Here is a 23,215-nt window from a genome sequence, read left to right as displayed (position 1 = left end):
GTTTTCCCACAGACTGAAAAGAGGCAGTTTCAAAGCCCTCTGGTGTACCTGGTATGCAAAGGAGCCCTATGCCAATCGGTGCTTAGCATGAAGGTACAGGAAGTCACTGGGCACTTAGTGATGGTAAATTTCTCAACCACATGAATAAGGTCTTCAAACTAGCTAACCTTCTAATATTAGGAAAGAATTTACAAAAGAGAACCTCATGTTCAAATTTAAGTATGAAAGCTATTTGAAGACTATGCAGTGAATTTTACTTATAGTAAACTTGGTGATAGCTTTCTGTACTTCAGACAGTGACTGACACCTATCACAAGGAACTCTGGTCATAGTCATCTAAATATATGGTATAGAGAGCCGCGGCAGAGGCTGAGGCGGTCTGGGGAGGTGAGGTGTGCTCTTCCCGGCTCACCTCCGCTCCCCCGAGGCTGGGTGGGTGACCCCGCCCAGGCGCCTGCTGAGCCCTGGCACCCAGGACCCAGGGCGGAGGCGCTCTATGGGCGGGAAGGGCCCGAAAGGACAGCGCCTGAGAGCATGGATGGGCACCTTGGGCTCGATGAAATTCTATGATCTTGCTTATTTCTATCTTGGGAAGTCCTTCCCAATGTCTACCCAAGATCTGTACTGCTGACGCACCAGTTCTCTAACCCTTGGCTTGACCTGACTGATTTGAAAGGTTTTAAAGCCCTTGGAGAAGTGAACTGTGGGGGCCTCCAAGCTGCTGGCTCCCAGCCCCAGATGGGCAGGAAAGGACTGACCCCCACAGCTGTGCGTCGGACTCCTGGTTTCTGGCAGCCCCTCACTGTACCCTTTCCTGGGCACAGCTCCCCACACCCCAGGAAGGAAGGAACTGGCCTTGATCAGGCACCTACTTGCCTGTACCAAAAAGGAGAACCTGCTTCACCAGTTGGCCTGGGTTTCCTCTAAGAAGCCTTCCTGGATTGACTGAAAGATGAGGCTAAATTCTACTAAGTTGACTGCCTCCTCCCTTTGAGGGGGATGGAAGTGGGGAGACCCCAGCCTCCAGCCCGCACAGCCCACTGCACCCGGAGCCCCTGGGATAACACTTGGCTTCGCCCTTGCTCCCGTCCCATCCCATCCCGGTTCCTCCTGTGTCGTCTGAGCTGAGATTCCTCTGAGATGGAAGTCCCACCTCCTGTCTAATAAAGACTCTTGACTACTGAACAAAAATAAATAAATAAATAAATAAATATTTTAAATAAATAAACGGTAGTATTTGCTCTTACACAGAGACAAATAAAAATTAATTCTTTAATAAGTGGTCATATCAAATCTACAAAAGGTCATTGGGATTAAGATAGAGGTTTAAATTAAGTAAAGTTTTTAAATCACATATACAAACATTATATACATTTACTTGAGCTTACTTAATATGAAAATGCTAAAGTATGTATCAAGTGAGCAAGCAGAAATATTCCTTTAAATATCAATGTTAGAGGTGCAAAGAATTTTTAATAGGTGGTTTTTATTAGTACACTTAGTGGTGAAGCAACATATTTTTAGCCAACATTAAGATCAACATTTTGGGGAAAAGTTACCTTCCTCAAGCTTTTTTTTCAGTTCTTCTATTTCTTTCTGAAACTGACGAAGTAAAGCATCCTTTGGATCTTCATTAATTCTAGCTTTATTTTTAATATTCTTAGCACGGTTAGCGTACCGTAATGTACTAATAGTTTCATCATAATTGTAATCTGCTGGTCCAATATTTGCACACTGTTGAATTAGGAATACAAAACAAGACATTGTAACACCTGATACAGTTAAAATTAATACCATTACGAAGATAACTAAAATAATTTCTAAAGCATACTTCTACTCTCATCTTCTTGAAAAAGAGAATAAGACCCTAACTGGTTTGGCTCAGTGGATAGAATGTCAGCCTGTGGACTGAAGGGTCCCAGATTCGATTCCTGTCAGGGCACATGCCTGGGTTGCAGGCTTGATCCCCAGTAGGGGATGTGCAGTAGGCAGCCACTCAATGATTCTCTCTCATCATTGATGTTTCTATCTCTCTTTCCCTCTCCCTTCTTCTCTGAAATCAATAAGATATATTTAAAAAAAGAAAGAGAGAGTAAGTATAACCACATGTATTTCCAAGTAACACAGTATGGGCTTGTATACATGGTATACTAGAAAAAGAATAACCACAAAATCAAATAAAGTAAAAAAATCAATAGTTTAAAAAATGTTATGCATATCTATTATAGGGATAAACAGGAATCTAAAAGTTGCCTGATGATAACTATAATATCATCAATTAAGTCTTACCATCATGGTCTTTGAATTTCCTCCTAAGGAATCCTGAAGAAGACGAGTCAATTTAGAATTACGGTAAGGCACATGAGTGCTTTTTCCATCAACCAAGGCAGAAATTACATTACCAAGGGTGGAAAGTGAAAGATTGATTTTTGTAGCTTCCTTGAGGCGCTGTCCAGTAGCTCCAGTTTTTGCCTGTCTTTCTGAACCCTAGCAATAAAGACACAGAAATAAAGCTAAAATAAAAAATACAGAATATTGTTTTTAAAGATTAATAAAAAGTAATTTAACAGGAAAGGAATCTGATATTGTATCTTGAATTCACATCAGAATAATACCAGAAGAGAAGTGGGGAATAGGAGAGATGAAACAGGACTGGCCATGAACCAGTAATTGTTGAAGTGGGTGATGGTTACATGGAAGATCATTACACTATTCTATCTACTTTTGTACAGGTTTGAAATATTCCATAGTAAACAAAACACATACACAAGTTAACAACTTAAAAATCATATATAAATCACACCTTTTCACTTGAATTTTTATTCATTTATAAACTAAAAAAATTACAAGAGTTATTCTTTAAAGTAGTAGCCTATTACTTACAGCAAGATCTACAAGATGGAGCTTCCCCATCCTGACGTGCATGTTACCATCAACGCCTTTTTCACTGCATTCTATGGTAATTGTAAAGATGGCATGGGAACGGGAACTATGCTCATTCATATTAGTTGCACCAACAGAACCTTGAATAAAGGATGGAAATTCTTAAAAGGTATAATAACAGGGAGTACCTTTAAAAATTAACTATCCAGAATGGTTTATAATACTTAATTTTACCAGAGCCAAAAATCAAACAGCCTGGCTAAACCATAAAAGCATAGATGTGTTTAGCCATTATTAGCAGTTTCTGACAATTTATGTTAATAACAAAATAATTTGTAGTATTTCTTATACTAAAGAGGTAATTTTAGGACAAAGTAATTAATTTTAACCCGAAGTATTACTGGCTACAAAAATAACTAATTTACATAAAAATACATGGTAAATAATTCAAAAAATATTGCTGTTTCAGCTATCTCTAAAAAAATATTATGTTCTGCGAATCTAACTCACAGAAATACTTGTACACATGCATTAGATGGTGCCAGGATATTCGGCACAGCATTTCACAACAGCAAGAGATTAGAAACCACCACAGGACAGTGGTTAATCCATTACAGACTAGTCATAATATGGAGTTAAAAAAATAAGGTAGCCCTAGCCGGTTTGGCTCAGTGGATAGAGCATCGGCCTGCGGACCAAAGGGTCCCAGGTTCGATCCTGGTCAAGGGCACATGCCTACATTGTGGACTTGATCCCTAGTAGGGGGCATGTAGGAGGCAGCCAATCAATGATTCTCTCTCATTATTGATGTTTCTATGTCTCTTTCCCTCTCCCTTCCTCTCTGAAATCAATAAAAATATATATTTTTTTTAAAAAAGGTGTAACATGGAAAGATACTCATAACATATAGCTGGGAAACAAAAAGAGAGGAATATATAGTATAATCCCTCTTCTATAAAACAAAAGCACCCATTCCAAGTATTGTGTGGGTATAAATATTTTACATGAATATATTCTGTAAACAAAGAAAAAGGTGTTTTGTTTTTTATAATACACGTATTATTTTTTTCCTTAAATTCCTAAGTATTTTAAAAGCATTTTACCCAATTTCAAAATTATCTTCCTACTATATATTCATGCAGAATTTATCCACACAAGCTTTGATTTTAGAATTTAAACATTAAAATATAAACATTATTAATTATTAACATGGCTGTACTGAAGTCAGATAACTGGAATGTAAATTGCACTAATACAGAAAACGAAAGCCTAGCCCAGCCTGCGTGGCTCAGTGGTTGAGTGTCAACCTATGAACCAGGATGTCACAGTTGGATTCCCAGTCAGGACACATGCTCGGGTTGCGGGTTCGATCTCCAGTGTGGGACGTTCAAGAGGCAGCCGATCAAATGGTTCTCTCTCATCATTGGTGTTTCTCTCTCTCTGTCTCTCCCTCTCCCTTCCTCTCTGAAATCAATAAAAATGTATCTTTTTTAAAAAGAAAGAAAAGTAAAGCCTAAATAAGTCAGTCAGCGAAAGACAAATATCATATGATTTCACTTATATGTGGAATCTAAAGAACAAAATAAATTGAAACTGGCTCAGATACAGAGAGCAGACTGGTGGCTGCCAGAGGGAGGGGAGTGAGAGACTGGGAGAAAGATGTGAAGAAATTAAACACAAATTGCTAGTTACAAAATAGTCAGAGGGATGTACAGCATAGGGAATATAGTCAATAATATTGTGATAACTATGTATGTGCCAGTTGGGTACTGGAAATATGGGGGGGGGGGCAAAGGGGAGAACTATGTAAAATATATGATTGTCTAACCACTACTCTGTACAACTGGAAACCAATATATAATACTGAAAGTAAACTGTAATTGAAAAAAAGAAAAAGTAAAGCCAGTCAAAAGAAGGTAAAGAAAAAATTAGGGGAAAAAAATAAAAGCAAAGACTTGTGACTTCATACTACATTTTTCTATTTTCTTTTAAATCAAATTATGAATTCCTTCAAAAAATATAGAGAACTATTAAACCTTGATTTTGCTGTTCCCTTATTGAGAGATACTAGTATTTGGGATGGTTTCCCACTTTAGGTCCTCATAAGGAACACAAAATGAGCATCTCTGAGCAGATACCTCTCTCTTTCTTTAGTATTATTTCCATGGGATGTATTTTCCAAACTGGAATTACCAGGTCAAAGAGTAGAAATCATTTTATAGTTATGTGATATCAAATCACACTATAGCAGTATTTTCCAATTTGGATGAAGAGAGAACATGTAATTTGAAAAAATCTTATTAGTACCTATTGTTTTTGCAATGTAAGTAAAACAAGCTATTTCTGATTGTAATTTTTCTGCATATCTGGTTATAAAAACCAAGAAATGCAACAGACATGCTGTTAAATGTGACCTATGTTGAGCTTTACAATCCCTGGGAGAGAAGAGCTTGCAGCAGAGAAGTAGACTCAATGCTCCAAACATTGACATGTCATAATGGAAATAAAACAAAAAACATTTCCATAGTTTTAATTTTTATCAAATATTTATTTGGAATAAAAAATATGTTTTTATGCTTTTCAAGAGGATATGAAAAAATGTATCCTATAAATATGCCTGCATGTGTATAAACTCATGTATATGTAAGAATATTTAATGCAGTATTGCTCAGAACAAAAGATTGAAAACAACCCAAAAGTCCATCAATAAAAGATTAGATAAATTATGTAGATTCATGCAATGAAATACTACATCATTCTTTTAAAATGCTTATATATGTACTAGAGCCTCAATGCATGAATTGGTGCACGGGTGGGGTCCAGCTGGCCTGCCCCATTGGAGCCAATTGGGCTGGGCTGGCCAAGGGAGGGGCCTCGGACAGTTGGCAGGACTGGCCTCACCCCCTGGTCAAACTCCCAGTTGAGGGGACAATTTCCATATTAGCCTTTTATTATATAGGATAAGTATGTGTTAATGTGAAATGATCTCTAAGATAATATTGTTAAGTGAATAAAGTAAGAGGACAAGCTCTCTTTAAAAACACACAGACTACATCAGAAAGGGTACATTAGAAACTAACAGAAGTTGCCACCAGGAATGGGAACCAGGTGACTGAGACACAAGGGTAGGAGAGAGACTTGTTTTTCAGTGGATACTTTTGTGCCTTTTGAATTTTACGCTATACGTATGAATTACCTATTCAAAAATGTAATTTTTAAGAAAAGGAATTTGGTGTAAAGGCTAAAAACACTGCTCTACAAAAATATTAACCAATTTACAAGGATGCCCACATGTAAATATACTGGAATAATTTAAATTTGCATTTTAGTTGCTAGGCAGGCTGTTTGTGAGATGACTGACTTATTTTCTTAAGTATAAAATTAACTATTTCTATACTATGACCAAATGGAACTAAGTTTATATTTGTATTGATTCTTTTATCTATTTATAATAGCGTTTTTTATTGTCCCATATTCCTCTTCTGCTATTTCTCTCTTGATAGTTATTTTACTATATTTCAATATGATAAGTTTATATTTTTATGTTGGAACTTTTGTGCTAAATATTTGTACTAAATATTCAATTCTCGGACTCTATTTATTAAGAGTATTTTCCTCTCTGCTATCTTAGGTTTTCAAATCCCTTTATCTTTATTTCATTTTATTAAACTAATTCTCAGGTACTTAATGGGAGCTTTTGGTCACTACTATAAATGAAATCTTATGTTAAAAATTTTAAAAATTAAATAAGCAGTACATGAACATATTCCTGGGACAAAAAATTTTAAAGTATATTTTTAAAAAGCAATGAAAGCTCCCAACATCCCTTTTTTCCAATCTTACTTCCCCTTTCCTAAAAGTAACCCCTATTAAATATCCTTTCATTTCTATTTTACATGCATACATGTGAACATACAGACACACACACATACACGCACACTATCCAAACACATAGTTTAATAACTTGGCTTTTTTACAAATTTATTAATGGGATGATGTAGTAATACTATTCTGAAATTTGCTGTTCACTTAATAATACATATATCTTGAAAATATTCCAGGTCTCTACAAGGAGATTAAACTCATTGTGGTTTTTCTCAGAGCTTCATTATAGTCTACAGTATTTTTGTACCATAATTTATATAACCAATGTTTTGTTTATAGTTATTTAGATTGTGTCAAACTTTTTATCACAAATAATGTCTTAATAGAAATTTGTTATACTTAAATATATTTTTCTAAAATATATATCTAGAATTAGAAACACTATGTCAAAAGAAATGCATTTTTTAATTTCAACAGTTACTGTTATACTGCTCTTCAAAAAACCGTACTATTTTATAATCTCATCACCAGTACAGCCTCACCAACCTGTATATATATATCCCTTCATCCAAACTGATGGGTAAAATATCTCCCACTGTTGTTTTAATATGCATTTTCCTAATTATTTGTGAAGTTGCTACAAAGTAAGTGCTCAATAAATGTTACCAAATATTAACATCCTTTCACATGCTTATTGCTGTATACAGTTCTGTGAATAACATATTTGTACATATCTTTTGCTCATTTTCCTGTTAAAATTTGGTCTTTTTCTACGACTTGGTTTTTAAGAATGCAATTGATTTTTTAAATATGTTTTTATTGATTTCAGAGAATAAGGGAGAGGGAGAGAAAATCAGAAACATCAATGATGGGAGAGAATCATTGATCGGCTGTCCCCTGTACACCCCACACTGGGAATCGAGCCTGCAATCCAGGCATGTGCCCTGAGCGGGAATCAACCGTGACCTCCTGGTTCATAGGTTGACATTCAACCACTGAGCCATGCTGGCTGGGCTGCAATTGATTTTTTAAATATTTGTTTAATTTCCTTGATTTTTAGTCTAGTCATAAAAAACTTTGAAACATGTTTACTTCCTATGTTCTAATCTCTAATCTCTAATTGCTATTAGCAACATCACTAGTATGAGGCCTGGGGCATCTGTGTATTAAATATTGCTGAAGTTCTTTATTATTTAGACAAAACCTGAAACAATTACTAAAAAAAAAAAAGAAAATACCACTTCGGTTCGATTTCTGGTGAGAACATATGCCAGGGTTGGGCATGCAGGAGGTAGCTGATCAATGATTCTCTCTCATCTTTGATGTTTCTATCTCTCTCTCCCACTCCCTTCCTCTCTGAAATCAATAAAAATATACATTTTTAAAATACCACTTTAATTTTGTTTTGCTTTTCCTGTCAATAAAAGGGTGGCAGTATAATGCCTGGTTATACTGATTCATGGTTAGATTAAGATATTCATTCTGCCACTTATTAAGTAGTATATAACCTTGGACAAGCTATTTAAAGTAAGTCTTGGTTTCCTCAATCATAAAATAGGAATTTAATACTGTCATAGTCTACTGTGAAGATTAAAAGAGACCATTCTGGCCTAACCGGTTTGGCTCAGTGGATAGAGCGTCGGCCTGCGGACTGAAAGGTCCCAGGTTCGATTCCGGCCAAGGGCATGTACCTTGGTTGCGGGCACATCCCCAGTAGGAGATGTGCAGGAGGCAGCTGATCAATGTTTCTCTCTCATTGATGTTTCTGACTCTCTATCCCTCTCGCTTCCTCACTGTGAAAAATCAATAAAATATATTTTAAAAAAATAAAAAATAAAAGAGACCATTCTTATAAATCACTTAGAACAAGCACTTCCTACATTGTAAGTGCTCAATAAATGTTACCAAATATTACTGTAGCTAACAAATAAACAGCTATATAAAATATAGCACTAGTACTAAGAAACAAAATTTTGGTCAGCACAGAAAGTAATCTGTGATATCTTTCATCCATATATGCTCTCTACCTAGTAAATAATCAAAGAGAAAGGATTTTCAAGAAACTTAAAAATCCAGTCTTTGTGGAACAAAATGTCACACCAGTTTTTTATTCTAAACCAGCCTACTCAACACATAAATGTTTAATCAAAATTATGAATTACACTTACGATTTTTGTGGCCCAGTGTCATAATTCTATCCATATCATCAGCATTATTTACCACATAAGCTGATAAATCTTTGATATAAACTCCCACATCAGGTCTTTCTTTAACCTAAGAAAAATAATCATAAGACTTAACACATATATCCATAATTCTTTCACATCTATTCATTGAACATCTATGTATTATTTATTGAACATTGAACATCCACTACATATAAATAATGTGTAAATAAATGTGTTATTTAACACAATTATTTATTAAACATCTGTGAGACACTGCTTGATATTGAGTATACAGTGATAAACAAGGTAGACAATCTCCACACTTGTGGAAGTGAAAATCTATAGGGAGAACATACAAATAATTACACACAAAAAATATTTTATTTCCATTGTGATAATGCCATCAATTAAAAAATATAAGACAATATAAGAATACATTAGAGAGACTTATGCTGGTGAAGCAGGGACAGAATAAGTTTCCCTAAGATGATGTTTAAGCTAAGACTTAAAGAAACAGGAAGTAGCCAATCTGGGTTGGGGTAGGAGGAAAAGAATAAATGTAAGGATTCTGAAATAAGAATAAAGTAGGCTGGAAAGAGTAGGAAGCAGGACAGGGGTGGGAGTAGGATAGGGTGGCGAGAGTGTAGGATATCTGGCTATAGAGGTAGGCATAGATAAGGTGAAGCTATTATTGGTCTTTGGAAAGTACTCCAATTTCAATTATCCTTACCTCTAACCTCTGTGTCTGATCCTTGCCCAAGAGGTCACGAACCTCTTCATTATATATTTCCAAATAAGACACTCGAACCAAAAACCTATCAATAAAACATCACTTTAAAAACATAAAACAGTGAAATATTTATAAGAACAGTTTTTAAGTGTGTTTATGAAATTTGTACCTATATGCCTTTAAGTTTGTACTTAATATTGGAAAAATAAAAGAATTATTTTACCTTGTATCACCCTCTGCTTTTGCAATATGACCAAATATATGAGCAAATGAATTTGGAATGATTCCTCTCAGTTCAGGAACAGCTCGAACACCTTCCATAGTAAAAGTTTTGCCTGTTCCAGTTTGTCCATATGCAAAAATAGTCCCTGAAAATAAAGAGAATCAATGTTTTTTTAGAGTATAAGTTTGTAGAACAATAGCTCTTAAAATTAATTCCTTTGACACTGTGATGCAATTTCTTCACTGAATTCTAGTACAAATTTCACTTTTATTGACAACAATTACAATATGTGTACTCTATGCCTCATGAGCAAAGCACTATTAAAGTACTAGAGTCAGTGAGATATTTCTAATTATTAATAAAAAGAACTCCAAACCATAAATGTAAAATCTTACATTTAAAAACATTTCTTGTAATGTGTACAGTAATTACGTAATGTGGACATTAAGTTGGAAAAGATAGTGTAATTACAGCAAAAGAATACAGGTTCTAGATCAGAAAGACCTCAGTGTGAATCACATATCTGCCACTTTTTATCCACTTGACCTTAAGCAAGTTTCTATCCAGACATAGTCTCCTCAAAGGTAAAATGGGAATAAAAATTTAGGTACCCTACATTAATAGTAAGGACCAAATGAAACACTTCAAGTGACCAACGTGACGTCTGGTAGGGTACAAATAAATGGTAGTTATTTTCTTCATAATCCTAAAGTAACTGCATCCCAGAACAAAGCTCATAAATATTTATAGAAATGAAAAAGTATCTAAGACCCAAGGTAAAATTCACAGTCTAGCATCAAACAAAAAAACTGCCAAGCTTGCAAAAAAGCAAAAATATATGACTCATAATTAAGAAATCAATCAACAATCAAAACCAACTCAGAACTGACACAAATGTTAGAATTAGCAGACAAGGACATTAAAACTGTTATAAAAACTGTATTCTGTATGTTAAAAAGTTCAGTGGAAACTGGAAGAACTTGGATGGAAGACATAACAAGATCAAAATCAAACCTCGAGAGATGAAATCTACAATGTGTGAGATGAAAAATACAATAGACAGGGTTAATGGTAGAGCAGACATTGCAAAAGAAAACATACAAAAAACCCATCATAAAGAAAGAGAAAATTTTTTGAAAAAAACCAGTAAGTTGTGGGATAATTTCAAGTAGTCTAATATATACATTGGTGTAGTCCCCCAAATAGTAGAGAGAGGGGAGAGAAAAAATGCTTTAAGAAATAATGCCTTAAATTTCTCCAAATTTGATGAAAACTACAATCCCACAAGTCCAAGGAACTTAATAAACTGTAAGCACAGAAGCATGAAGAAAAACATACCAAAAAAAAAAAAGGAAAAACATACCAAGACACATCATAATCAATTGCTCTAAGAAGAAAATGTCAAAACAACCAGAGAAAAGAAAGACATTATATATAGAAGAACCAAGATAAGAATGAAAGCAGATTTCTGGTCATAAAAAAAAAATACGAATGAGAAGACTATAGTAATATCGTTAAAGTATTAAAAGAAGAAACTAAGAATCTATACTATACTCTGAAAATACTTTCAAAAACAAAATGAATACTTTTTTAGACTATAAATGCAGAAGAATTCATCACCAGTAGACCTCCCCTCTAAGAAATGTTAAAGGAAGTTCTACAATGCAGAAGGAAAGTGATACTAGATGGAAATGTGAATCTACATAAAGCAAAAAAGAGTACCAGAAATGGTAACTACATGGCTTAAATAAATATGTAAGATTTTTCTCTCATTATTTAAATCTCTTTAAAAGGTAACTGATGATTTAAACAAATGTAATAACAATGTGGTTTGGAGTTTATAACATGTAGAAGTAAAATATATGACAACAATAGCACAAAGCCTGGGAGGACAGAAATGGGAGTATAGTGTAAAATGTTTATATTATACATAAACTTGCATATCACTTGAAGATAAACTGTGATATATTAAATATTTATACTAGGAATGTTAAAGCAAACACTAAAATACAACAAAGATGGATTGATGGAATAATAAACATAACTCATTAATCCAAAAGAAGGCATAAAAAGAGGAAAAGGTGAACAAAGAACAAATGGGACAAAAATAAATAGCAAGATGATAGATTTACACCTACCCATATAATCATATTAAATGTATCTATTAAAGAAAATGAACCTGTAGTTAAAAGCCTTCTCACCAAAATAAAACCCCACAAAACAAACAAACAAAAACTCCAGGCCCAGTCAACTTAACTGGTGAATTCTTAGGGAAGATATAATACTAACTCTAGACCAGTGGTTCTCAACTTTGGCTGCACATTAGAATCACCTGGGAATCTTTTTAAAATCCTGATTTCTGGGCCTCATCCTCCGGAAATTCTGTTTCTTTGTTACTAATGTTGTGGTCCCACCCTATAATAAAGAAACAGAATTTCCGGAGGATGAGGCCCACAAATCAGGATTTTAAGAAGATTCCCAGGTGATTCTAATGTGCAGCCAAAGTTGAGAACCACTGCTCTAGACCAATTTTTTTCAGATAATTAAAAAGGAGGGAATATTTCCCAACTCATTCTATGAAATTAGAACTATCCTGATAACAAAACCCTATAAAGACATTACAGGAAAACTATACACTTATTTTCCTCACGAACAGAGATGCAAAAAATGTAAACAAAATTTTAGGGAATCAAATCTAACAATATACAAAAGGATAATACGCTATGACCAGGTGGCATGGCTGGTTTCATATTTTAAAATCAATCAATGCAATTGACCATATTAACAGACTTTTTTAAAAGATCATTTAAATAAGTGCAGAAAAAACTGCATTTGACAAAATATACCAGTGATGGCGAACCTACGACACTCATTTTTTTGGTTGATTTTTCTTTGTTAAATGGCATTTAAATATATAAAATGAATATAAAAAATACAAGTCTTTGTTTTACTATGGTTGCAAATATCAAAAAATTTCTATATGTGACACGGCACCAGAGTTAAGTTAGGGTTTTTCAAAATGCTGACACGCCAAGCTCAAAAGGTTCGCCATCACTGAAATATACATTCCTGAAAAAACTCTCAGCAAACTAAGAACAGAGGGAAACATCCTCAATCTGATAAAGGATGTCTATGAAAAATCTACAAATAGAAATAAGCCAGTCAGAGAAAGATAAATAACACATGATCTCACTCATATGTGGAATATAATGATCAACATAATTTGATGAACAAGAATAGATCCAGCCCTAACCGGTTTGGCTCAGTGGGTAGAGCGTCAGCCTGCGGACTGAAAGGTCCCAGGTTCCATTCCGGTCAAGGGCATGTACCTTGGTTGTGGGCACGTCCCCAGTAGGGGGTGTGCAGGAGGCAGCTGATCAATGTTTCTCTCTCATTGATGTTTCTAACTCTCTAATCATTTCTCTTCCTCTCTGTAAAAAATCAATAAAATATATATTTTTTAAAAAAAGAATAGATCCAGAGACAAATGGTGGTGGTGGGGCGGGGGGGGGGGGGGGGGGGGTGTTAGAGAACAATCAAAGGACTTGCATGCATGCATATTAGCATAACCAATAAACACAGACACTGGGACAGTGGGGGCTTGCCCTGGGTGGGAATGGCTGGGTGGGAGGGGCGGGGAGCGTCAACTGGGGAAAAAGGAGACCTATGTAAAACTTTAGACTAGTGGTTCTCAACCTTCTGGCCCTTTAAATACAGTTCCTCATGTTGTGACCCAACCATAAAATTATTTTCGTTGCTACTTCATAACTGTAATGTTGCTACTGTTATGAATCGTAATGTAAACATCTGCTATGCAGGATGGTCTTAGGCGACCCCTGTGAAAGGGTTCGTTCGACCACCAAAGGGGTCGCGACCCACAGGTTGAGAACCACTGCTTTAGACGATAAAACAAAACAAAAAAGAAAGAAAAAAAATCTACAAATAACATCATATTTACTGGTAAAACAATGAATGCTTTCTCTCTAAGATGAGGAACAAGACAAAATGTCCACTATCACCACTACTACATTGTACTGTAGGTTCTAGCCAGTGCAATTCAGGTAACAGAAAATTATGAAACTACAGTGCAATTCAAGTAATAAAAGAATAGGAAAGAAAGAAATTGGTTGAACTATCTTTATTTGAAAACAACATGCTCTTGTGTCTGTAGAATATCCTAAGGAATTTACATAAATATAATAATAATAATAATAATAGTAATGATAGTCTACTAGAAATAATAAGTTTAGCAAGGTTGCGGTATACAACAGTTTTTAAAAAATAAACTGCAAAATACAATGAGATACCACTTCATAATATTAGCATGGCTATAATAAAAAAGACAAATAACAAATTTTGTCAAAGATGTGGAGAAATTAGGAACCTCATACATTGTTGGGTATACAAATGGTGCAGCCACTATGGAAAAGTCTGGCAGTTAACTTTTTGACCCAGCAATTCCACTCCAGGTAACATATATATAAAAGAACTGAAAACATGTTCACACAAAAACTTGTACAAGAATGTTCATAGTAATATTCTTCATAATAGCCAAAAAATGAAAATATTTGTTCATCAACTGATAAATGAATATACAAAATATACTATATCCGTACAATGGAATATTATTTTGCCATAAAAAGAATGAAGTACTGATACATACAATAAGGATGAACACTGAAAACATGCTAAGTCAGACACAGAAGACTATGTAGTGTCTGATTCTATTTATATGAAATGCCCAGAACAGGCAAACTCATACACACAGAAAGTAATAAGTTGTTGCAGAGTAAGAGAGAGCAGAATTAGATGTAACTACTAATACGGATAAAAGCTTCTTTTGGGGGGTAATGGAAATGTTCTGGAAACTGATAATGGTAACAGTTGCACAACACTATGAATGTGCTGAAAACCTGACTTGTACACTGTAAAGTGGTTAAAGTAGTAAATTTTATGTTATTTGAATTGTTATCTCAATAAAAAAACCCTACTAAAAATAATCAAGTGCATTTCTATACATTCACAATGCATAATTCCAAAAATGAAATTATAAGAACAGTTCTATTCACAAAAGTACCAAAAAAATAATTAAAAACAAATTTATGAAAACTATAAAAATACTGATATAAGAAATTAAACAAGACATAATAAATGGACAAATATATCATGTTCCTGGACCAGAAGACCCCAACATTGTCAGAATAACAATTCAACAAAATCCCAGGTTACTTTGGTAGAAATTGACAAGGTGATCTTAAAATTTATATGAAAATGTAAAGGACACCAGAAAAAACACACAATTTTGAAAAAGAATAAAGTTAGAGATCATATATTACCTAATTTCAAAACATTATAAAGCTGCAGAAATCAAAACAGGATATACGTGGAATAGAATAGACAATCCAACATAAGCCCACACATTTGTGGTCCATTCATTTTTACCAAAAGAACCAAGTTAGTTCCAAAGGAAAGGATGGCCTTTTCAACAAATGGTGCTGGAACAACTGGATATCCACAGGCAAGAAGGAAAAAAATAGGGAAAGAACTAAACTCTTACTTCACATCACATATAAAAACTCAAAATGGATGACAGACCTAAATGTAAGACCTAAAATGTTTACAACTTTGTAGATAAAAACATAGGAGAATCTCACTCACAGGGAAGGAAGAGCCAAGGTCCTTTCTCCGGCCTACAATACCCACATGAGCTGCTCTGCCCATTTACCGCTCTGACCTTGTCTAACACACTTGGGTTTGTTCACTTGATGCTAACTCCTCTGGCCTCTTCTCATTCCTGGAACACAACAAGCACATTTCTGCTCATGGGGCTCTGTGCTTGTTTGTTCCTCTGCTTAGAATGTACTTCTCTCAGCTATCCACGTGGGTAGACTCCTACTTTCTTCAGGCTCTGCTTTTACGGCACTTGGTTGAGCGTCGACCTATGAACCAGGAGGTCACAGTTTGATCCCGTCAGGGCACATGCCCGGGTTGTGGGCTCGATCCCCAGTGTGGGACGTGCAGAAGGTAGCCCATCAATGATTCTCTCTCATCACTGATGTTTCTATCTCTCTCTCCCTCTCCCTTCTTCTCTGAAATCAATAAAAATATTAAAAAAAAAAAAAAAAAGAAATGAAGGATACACTAACTGATCTGAAGAACAAACAAACAAGCAGAACTGAAACAGACTCACTGATACTCACAGAGAACTAAACAGACTCTCAGAGAACATTTTGACAGTTGCCAGATGGGCAGGGGGTTAAGGGGATAGGTGAAAAAAGGGATTAAGAAGTACAAATTGGTTGTTACAGAATAGTCACGGGTATGTAAAATACAGCATAGGGAATATAGTCAATAATATTCTAATAACTATGTATGGTGTCAATGGGTACTGAATTTATGAGGGTGATCACTTAGTAAGTTATGTAATGTCTAATCATTGGGGTGCACACCTGAAGCTAACGTAATAATGTATATCAACTGTAATTGAAAAATAAAAAAATTTTAATGGGAAAAAATTGGCCAAACAAGCTGTTACTACTCTCCCAATTAATTGTAATACAGACTTCATAAAAATAAAATAAATATACATTAACCATACGACCCAGCAATTCCACTCCTAGGTATCTACCCAAGAAAAACCTTAAAATGAATCTGTACAAAGCCTTAAAAGGAATGCTCATAGCAGCATTTTATATAATAGCCAAAAAACTGGAATCCAGATTTCCATCAAAGATCATAAAAGGTGATATATTCAGCAATAAAAAAGAGCCAAACTACTGATAGATGCTACAAAATGAATGACCCTCAAAAAAAGTATGCCAAATAAAAGAAAACAGATAAGAAAGATGATAGTGTAGGGTTTGATTTATATGACATTCTGAGTAAAGGTGAAACCATAAATAGAAAGCAAGTCAATTGCTACCTGGGTGTGGGACTGTAAATGGATATAAAGGAACTTTTGGGGGTGATAAATTGAATTGTGTGCTAGTTTCACAACTGTATGTGTTCACTACAACTCATCAAACTATAATTGCAATAAGTGAATTTATGGGTTAGTAATAATACCAAAATAAAGTTGTTTTTTAAAAAAGTGAACTATATAAAGTACTCACCATTGTAGCCTTCAAGAACAGAATCAATAATAGGCCTTGCAGTTAAGTTATAAACATCAAGTTGTTTACTCTCTGGTCCAAAAACTGTATCAAAAGTAAATGTCTTTGGAGGTTCATTGGAAGAATCGGTCTTATGTACAGTGATAGTTCCCCTCATCTCATCCACACTGACAGCCTGTCTGTAGCACATGGACTTCTCTCTCTCATTGAGGGGTCGGCACCTCACAACCACCTTCACATTATCACAGCTTTCTGGCTTCTCTGACTTATTGATCTGGTGGAGAAAATATTTACAGATCATGAAAAGAACATTTACATTTACCTTCAACAGATTAAGTTTAAAATGTGAAAAAGGTGACTTTGCCATCTCAGTGCCTTGCACATGTAAGTACTCCATAAATATCTGTTAAATGCAATTCAAGATCTTACAGCTAATAGAAAAAGTGTACTTAAAAATGTGAAAAAGAAAAGTTTCTTTTACAATATAAATGAGGGGAGGGAAAATATAATTTACATTTACAGTAAATGCTACTCAAGCAGAAATGAATCAGTATATTATTGTCATTCTGAACAAAAGTCCCGGACTTCCTGAGTTTCCTACCTGTAGGAAACACATGTGAACAAAATTAACAACTTTAATCATCAAGAATATAGTAGGTAGCAGGTCCTCTGTTCTCCTGAGACTTTTATTTTTTTATAATGAATTAGTAAAATGTTTTTTACCATATAATACATCCATATATAGTCTATTTTCTTTATAGAAGACAACAATAAATGAAAGACAAAAGGGGGAAAATGGCAGCAGAGAAAAATGTTTTAGTATGACTACTATTTGATACTCTTCGATGCACTACAGCAGGGGTCCTCAAACTACGGCCCGCAGGCCACATGCAAATACAAATATTGTATTTGTTCCCGTTTTGTTTTTTTACTTCAAAATAAGATATGTGCAGTGTGCATAGGAATTTGTTCATAGTTTTTTTTTAAACTATAGTCCGGCCCTCCAACGGTCTGAGGAACAGTGAACTGGCCCACTGTTTAAAAAGTTTGAGGACCCCTGCACTAGAGAAACAATCTACTTAAAACTCTTCAATAGTTTCCCACAAATCTTAGGATAAAAATAAAAATCCTTAAGGTAAGATCTGGCTCTGGCCCATGTCTACTTCTCCTATCTTCTTTCACAAGTTACCGTGCTTGGCTTTCTTAGCCACAGCCACAGTGGCTTTCTTTTAGGCCTTTTATTGTCACCATGGTCCCTCTCTCCACAGACCTTTTTACGTGTAGTTCCTTCTACCTAGAACATTCCTCACTCCCCTCTTCATTTATACTGCAGGTCTCAGCTCACTTCACCTGGGCAGACTTCTGAGTAGGTCAAATCCTTGTACAGGCATACCTCAGAGATACTGCAGGTTCAATTCCAAACCACAATAATAAATGGAGTAATGTAATAAAGAGAGTAATGCAATAGGAGTCATAATCTTTTTGCTGGTGGAAGGTCTTGCCATCAATTTGTAAAAACACAAAACATCTGTGAAGCGCAATAAAGAGCAATAACACAAGGCATGCCTGTGTAGGCCCTGAGAGCACTTCTCACTTTTACATCTGGTTACAATTACACTTTTGATTGCTCATTATTTAATTAGTGTCTGTTTTTCTCTGCCTACACCAGAGGTTGCAAACAGGTAGTCAAGGGGCTGAATTCAACCCACAGATGTCTTTTGTTTGGCTCATAGTATTTAAAAATCTCTCGGCCCGGCCAGTGTGGCTCAGTGGTTGAGAGTCAACCTATGAACCAGGAGGTCACGGTTCAATGTTCGGTCCATGCCAGGTCCATTGTGGAGTGTGCAGGAGGCAGTCGATCAATGATTCTCTCTCATCATTGATATTTCTATCTCTCCCTCTCCTTTCCTTTCTGAAACTAATAAAAATACATATTAATTTTTATTTCGTTGCTAAAAGTTAAAAATTGAAAAATTTCACAAAATAACAATTACAGATTCTCTTGAAAAAAAAAAATTAGATGATCTGACATCTGTAAGCCAGCATTCCTACATGGCAACACTTAATCAGAACCTACTTCTACCTATTGTATGCCACCAACTGACTTTATTAATGTTAAGTGGCTTGTCTCTATAAACATGTATGGTTTTGACCTCCGCCCAAGAAGACAAGGTCAAGAACCAGGCTGGTTTTGCTCAATATTGTATCTCTGCTGCCTACCATGTGGTTGGTGCCCAATATTTATTCAATGAATTGATAAACAATTTGAAAGCAACGACAAGGAACAAATATTGAGTATTTAATGCTAAGTGGCAAGCACTGTCCTTTATTTCTCCTGAGCAGTATCTTATTTCATCCTGATAACAACCCCATGAGGAAAAGTAAAATTATGTGGGAACTAAGGGCTCAGAAAGATTAAATTGTCCAAGGCCTCGTAACAATCAAATAACCGGCCATGGCTCAGGTGTTCTCCTGATCCTATACTGGCCCACGGTCACCCCTTTCCTAAGTGCACAAGACAAGCGTACCACCCCCCACCCCCTCACACACAAAGACACCTAGGGGTTACATTCTTGCACTGTAAGCCAAGGCGCCCCAAGAGAAATGACAGCTCGAGTCAAGGGCCTGGCGTAGGGGCAGGCAGCCCTCGCTCTGCTGCCTTCCGGAGCCTGGCTCCGCTGTGGAGATCCTATGGGGAGCGGAGCATCCAAAACCGACTCTCTGTGGCCGCACCCAGATGCCCAACCCAGCGGGCAGAGCTGAAAGCCAGAGCGCATCCTCTGGCACAGCGCCTCCATTCCAGCAGCGCAGGCCCCGCAGGATGCAGCAGCGACAAAGGTAGCAGAGCTTGCCCCGATCCCTCCCAAGGGCAGGTGGAGGCCCGCGCAGCCCAGGCCCACCCACCAGGCTTCCCAACCGCCCGGGACCCGGGACCCGGGGCTGGGCCGGGCCTGCCCCGCCCCACCCCGGCCGCCAGCCAGCCAGCTCCGCGCCTCCATGGCAACGGCCGCGCCCCCGGGCCAGGCCGCGGAGATGAAGAAGAACCACAGCGGCTGAGCCATTCTCCTCACCGGCATTGTGGCTCTCTCCCGTGCCCCGTGGACGTCCGCGCCCAGGGTGCAATCCAACGACGCCGGGTTCGCGGGACCGGCTGGCCCAAGATGACTGAAAAACCGCCTTGGCGCTCCCGAGACTGCGGCTCCGGGGCGAGAGTGCGCTGTGCGCAGGCGCACCCCGGGCTCGCCCCGCCCCATTCCCGGGCCTCGGGCTTCCTCCGCCGCTTGAATTACGCCTGCGCAGAGGCTTTCCAGTCCGTCTCCTAGGACGCCAGACAGATTGCGCCTGCGCAATGCGGCCATTCCGCAGCGCTACAATTCTGGTTCATTTGGGGGCGGGGACGACTGGCTGTCACTAGTTGGGAAAAGGAGGCGTTTCTAACACAAGCCCCATCTTCTGGCTCTTGCAATACTCCAATATTTAAAAAAACACTAGCAGCCCTGGCTGGTTTGGCTCAGTGTTTGGAGCGTCGGCCTGCAGACCGAAGGGTCGTGGGTTCAATTCCCGGTGAAGGGCACGTACCTCGGTTGCAATTCCCGGCTCCCTGTTCCTCTCTCTCTCTCTATCTCTGGATCAGTGGGAGGAATATCCTCTAGTGAGGATTTTTTTTAAAAAACACGAAAAGAAAAACCCCAATAGCAATTGTACATTGTGCCCCCATTACTGCGCTTGATTGATGACTTGTTTATGATCTCTCACCATTAGAAGGTGAGGTCGTGAGGTGTTTTGTCGACATTCTCACTAGTATCTCCAAAACTTAGAATGGGACCTAGAATGGGACCTGGCAAAGGGTAGGTTTTCAATATATTTTTATTAACGAACTAATGATCCATCTATCAACTTCCTTATTTGAACCTCTCCCCTGAACACCACTCCCCTTGGATATGGAATAGGCATTTCAAATTTATTGTGTCCAAAATTGAAAGGTTGATTTCCATCCCTCCCCCAGTATCCATCCCTACCACTCCTACCTGCCCCCCACCAAACGTCAGAGAACTTACCTCGTCACAAATGTAACCAGAATTCTGACAATTGTTTGGGTCAAAACCAGTCTCTTTCTCTCATGCCCAATATCCAGAGCTTGTTGTCTGTATCTTCAAAGATAGAACCAGAATCTGACCATTTTTCACCACTAGCACCATTGCTCATCTATATTACTACAACAGCTCAGAAACTGCTTTCCTTGCATGCATTCTTATCCCCTTAGTCTGTTTTCAACACAGGAGCCAGAGTGGTAATGTTAAAACATGAATCAAATAGTGCCTTTTCTCTGTTCAAAACCTGTCAACGACTTTCCATCTCACAGTGTAAATGTTACAAACCTTCTTCCCATGTCCTACAATCTTCCCCTTGCTCAGTGTCTGCACCAGTCCCACCTAGCCTCCTTGATTCATGTCATCACAGGCATGCTCCTACCTTAGAATACAAGGGCTTTTGCACTTGCAGTAGGAACTAATAAAAATAGCTATAAAGCATTTTATTTCGTGCCAGTGTACTGTTCTAAGTACTTTACTTTCTTTTTAAAAATTAATTTAATTCACATAATAACCTTTTGAACTAGGTATACTGGTTATTTTAAAAGAAAATGGGAATAACTATTTTACAGATAAAGAAACTGAGGCACCGCACCAAGTAAGTAATTTGTCCAAGGTTATACATATGGGCAGTAACAAAGCTCAGATCCAAACTGAGGCCCTGAAAAGCTCTCCCCCTAGATATCTGCCTGACCCCGCCACCTCCTTCAGAATATCTGCTCACACATCACCTCAGTGAGCCCTACTACCATCTATTTTAAAATTCCAACCTTCAACTCCAGTCTTTTTTTAAAAATATATATTTTATTGATTTTTTACAGAGAGGAAGGGATAGAGATAGAGAGTTAGAAACATCGATGAGAGAGAAACATTGATCAGCCACCTCCTGCACACTCCCCACTGGGGATGTGCCCGCAACCAATGTACATGCCCTTTGACCGGAATCGAACCTGGGACCCTCCAGTCTGCAGGCCGACGCTCTATCCACTGAGCCAAACCAGTTACGGCGTTCAACTCCAGTCTTATCTCCCCTTCCGGCTCTTTCCATAGTACTTACACCATCTGACACACCATACATATTATATATATCTCCATCTTTATTGAGAATATCATCACATATCACATAATTCATCTATTTAAATTGTACAACTCCATAGTTTATGCTATATAGAGAGTTGTGCAACCATAACCACAATCAATTTTAAACATTTCCGTCACCCTAAAAAGAAACTCTATACTCATAGCAGTCACCCTCACTTGCCCTGCCCCCCTCACCAACATCCCAGCCCTAGGCAAATACCAATCTACTTTCTGTCTATAAATTTGCCTATTCTGGACATTTCATATAAGTGATATTATAGAGTTTGTGGCCTTTTATGAATGGCTTCTACCACTTAGACTGTTTTCAAGCTCCATCCCTATTGTAGCATATATCAGTCATTATTTTTTTTAATGTATTTTATTGATTTTTTCAGAGAGGAAGGGAGAGGGATAGAGAGTTAGAAACATCGATGAGAGAGAAACATCGATCAGCTGCCTCCTGCACGCCCCCTACTGGGAATGTGCCCGCAACCAAGGTACATGCCCTTGACCAGAATTGAACCCGGGACCCTTCAGTCCGCAGGCCGATGCTCTATCCACTGAGCCAAACTGGTTAGGGCTCAGTCATTATTTTTTATGGCTGAATAATATTCCATTGTATGGATATACCATTGTGTGAATAGGCCACAATTTCTCTGATTCAACTATTGATGAACATTTGGGTTGTATCAGTTTGGGGCTATTACAAATAGTGCTGCTCTGAACATTAGTGGGTGTCTTTTGGGCACACATATGCATCTCTGTTGGGCATATACTTGGGAGTGAGATTGTGCGGCTTCCATGTATTCTCTGTATTTCCGGACTACAATCTACGGGCATGTCTATTTTATTCATTGTTATGGTCCAGTGCCTAAGATACTGTAGGTGTTAAATAAATATTGCTCAATGGGAAAATGGGATGCATGAATGAACGATTTTGTAAGGGAGATCATCGCTTCTTGTGTGTCTGTGTGGGGAGAGAGAGAGAGAGAGAGAGAGAGAGAGAGAGAGAGAGAGGTGGAGGTGGTCGAGGCTCTGGGAGGTCAAGTCGCTTGCACGAGGTCACACTAGGAGTCAGGACTCCTCTCAAACCTAAGGAAAGA

The 23,215-nt window shown here is 37.3% G+C and overlaps 1 protein-coding gene across 4 annotated transcripts in view; it reads right to left on the bottom strand.

Annotated features, from left to right (window-relative positions):
* The window catches only part of KIF3A (kinesin family member 3A), a 39,063-nt gene extending 18,929 nt beyond the window's left edge, over positions 1-20,134 (bottom strand). For 3 of the 4 annotated variants that reach the window (XM_070415024.1, XM_070415021.1, XM_070415022.1), the window contains exons 1-8: positions 20,013-20,096; positions 16,942-17,215; positions 9,830-9,974; positions 9,607-9,691; positions 8,877-8,982; positions 2,884-3,023; positions 2,290-2,487; positions 1,560-1,734 (exon numbers count right to left, since the gene is read on the bottom strand). In XM_070415024.1, the coding sequence (XP_070271125.1) occupies positions 1,560-1,734; positions 2,290-2,487; positions 2,884-3,023; positions 8,877-8,982; positions 9,607-9,691; positions 9,830-9,974; positions 16,942-17,215; positions 20,013-20,018 (1,129 nt within the window). In that variant the 5' untranslated portion in view covers positions 20,019-20,096. Of the gene's footprint in view, positions 1-1,559; positions 1,735-2,289; positions 2,488-2,883; positions 3,024-8,876; positions 8,983-9,606; positions 9,692-9,829; positions 9,975-16,941; positions 17,216-20,012 lie in introns of all 4 variants that reach the window. The other variant, XM_070415023.1, reaches the window with a different exon arrangement.
* Between the last annotated feature and the right edge of the window lie 3,081 nt (positions 20,135-23,215).

This window comes from Myotis yumanensis, unplaced genomic scaffold (assembly GCF_028538775.1).
Source record: "Myotis yumanensis isolate MYYU_CA2020_CCGP unplaced genomic scaffold, mMyoYum1.0.hap1 SCAF_5, whole genome shotgun sequence".
In the NCBI taxonomy this organism is placed as follows: domain Eukaryota; kingdom Metazoa; phylum Chordata; class Mammalia; order Chiroptera; family Vespertilionidae; genus Myotis; species Myotis yumanensis.
This window is presented reverse-complemented; position numbering and strand designations above follow the sequence as displayed.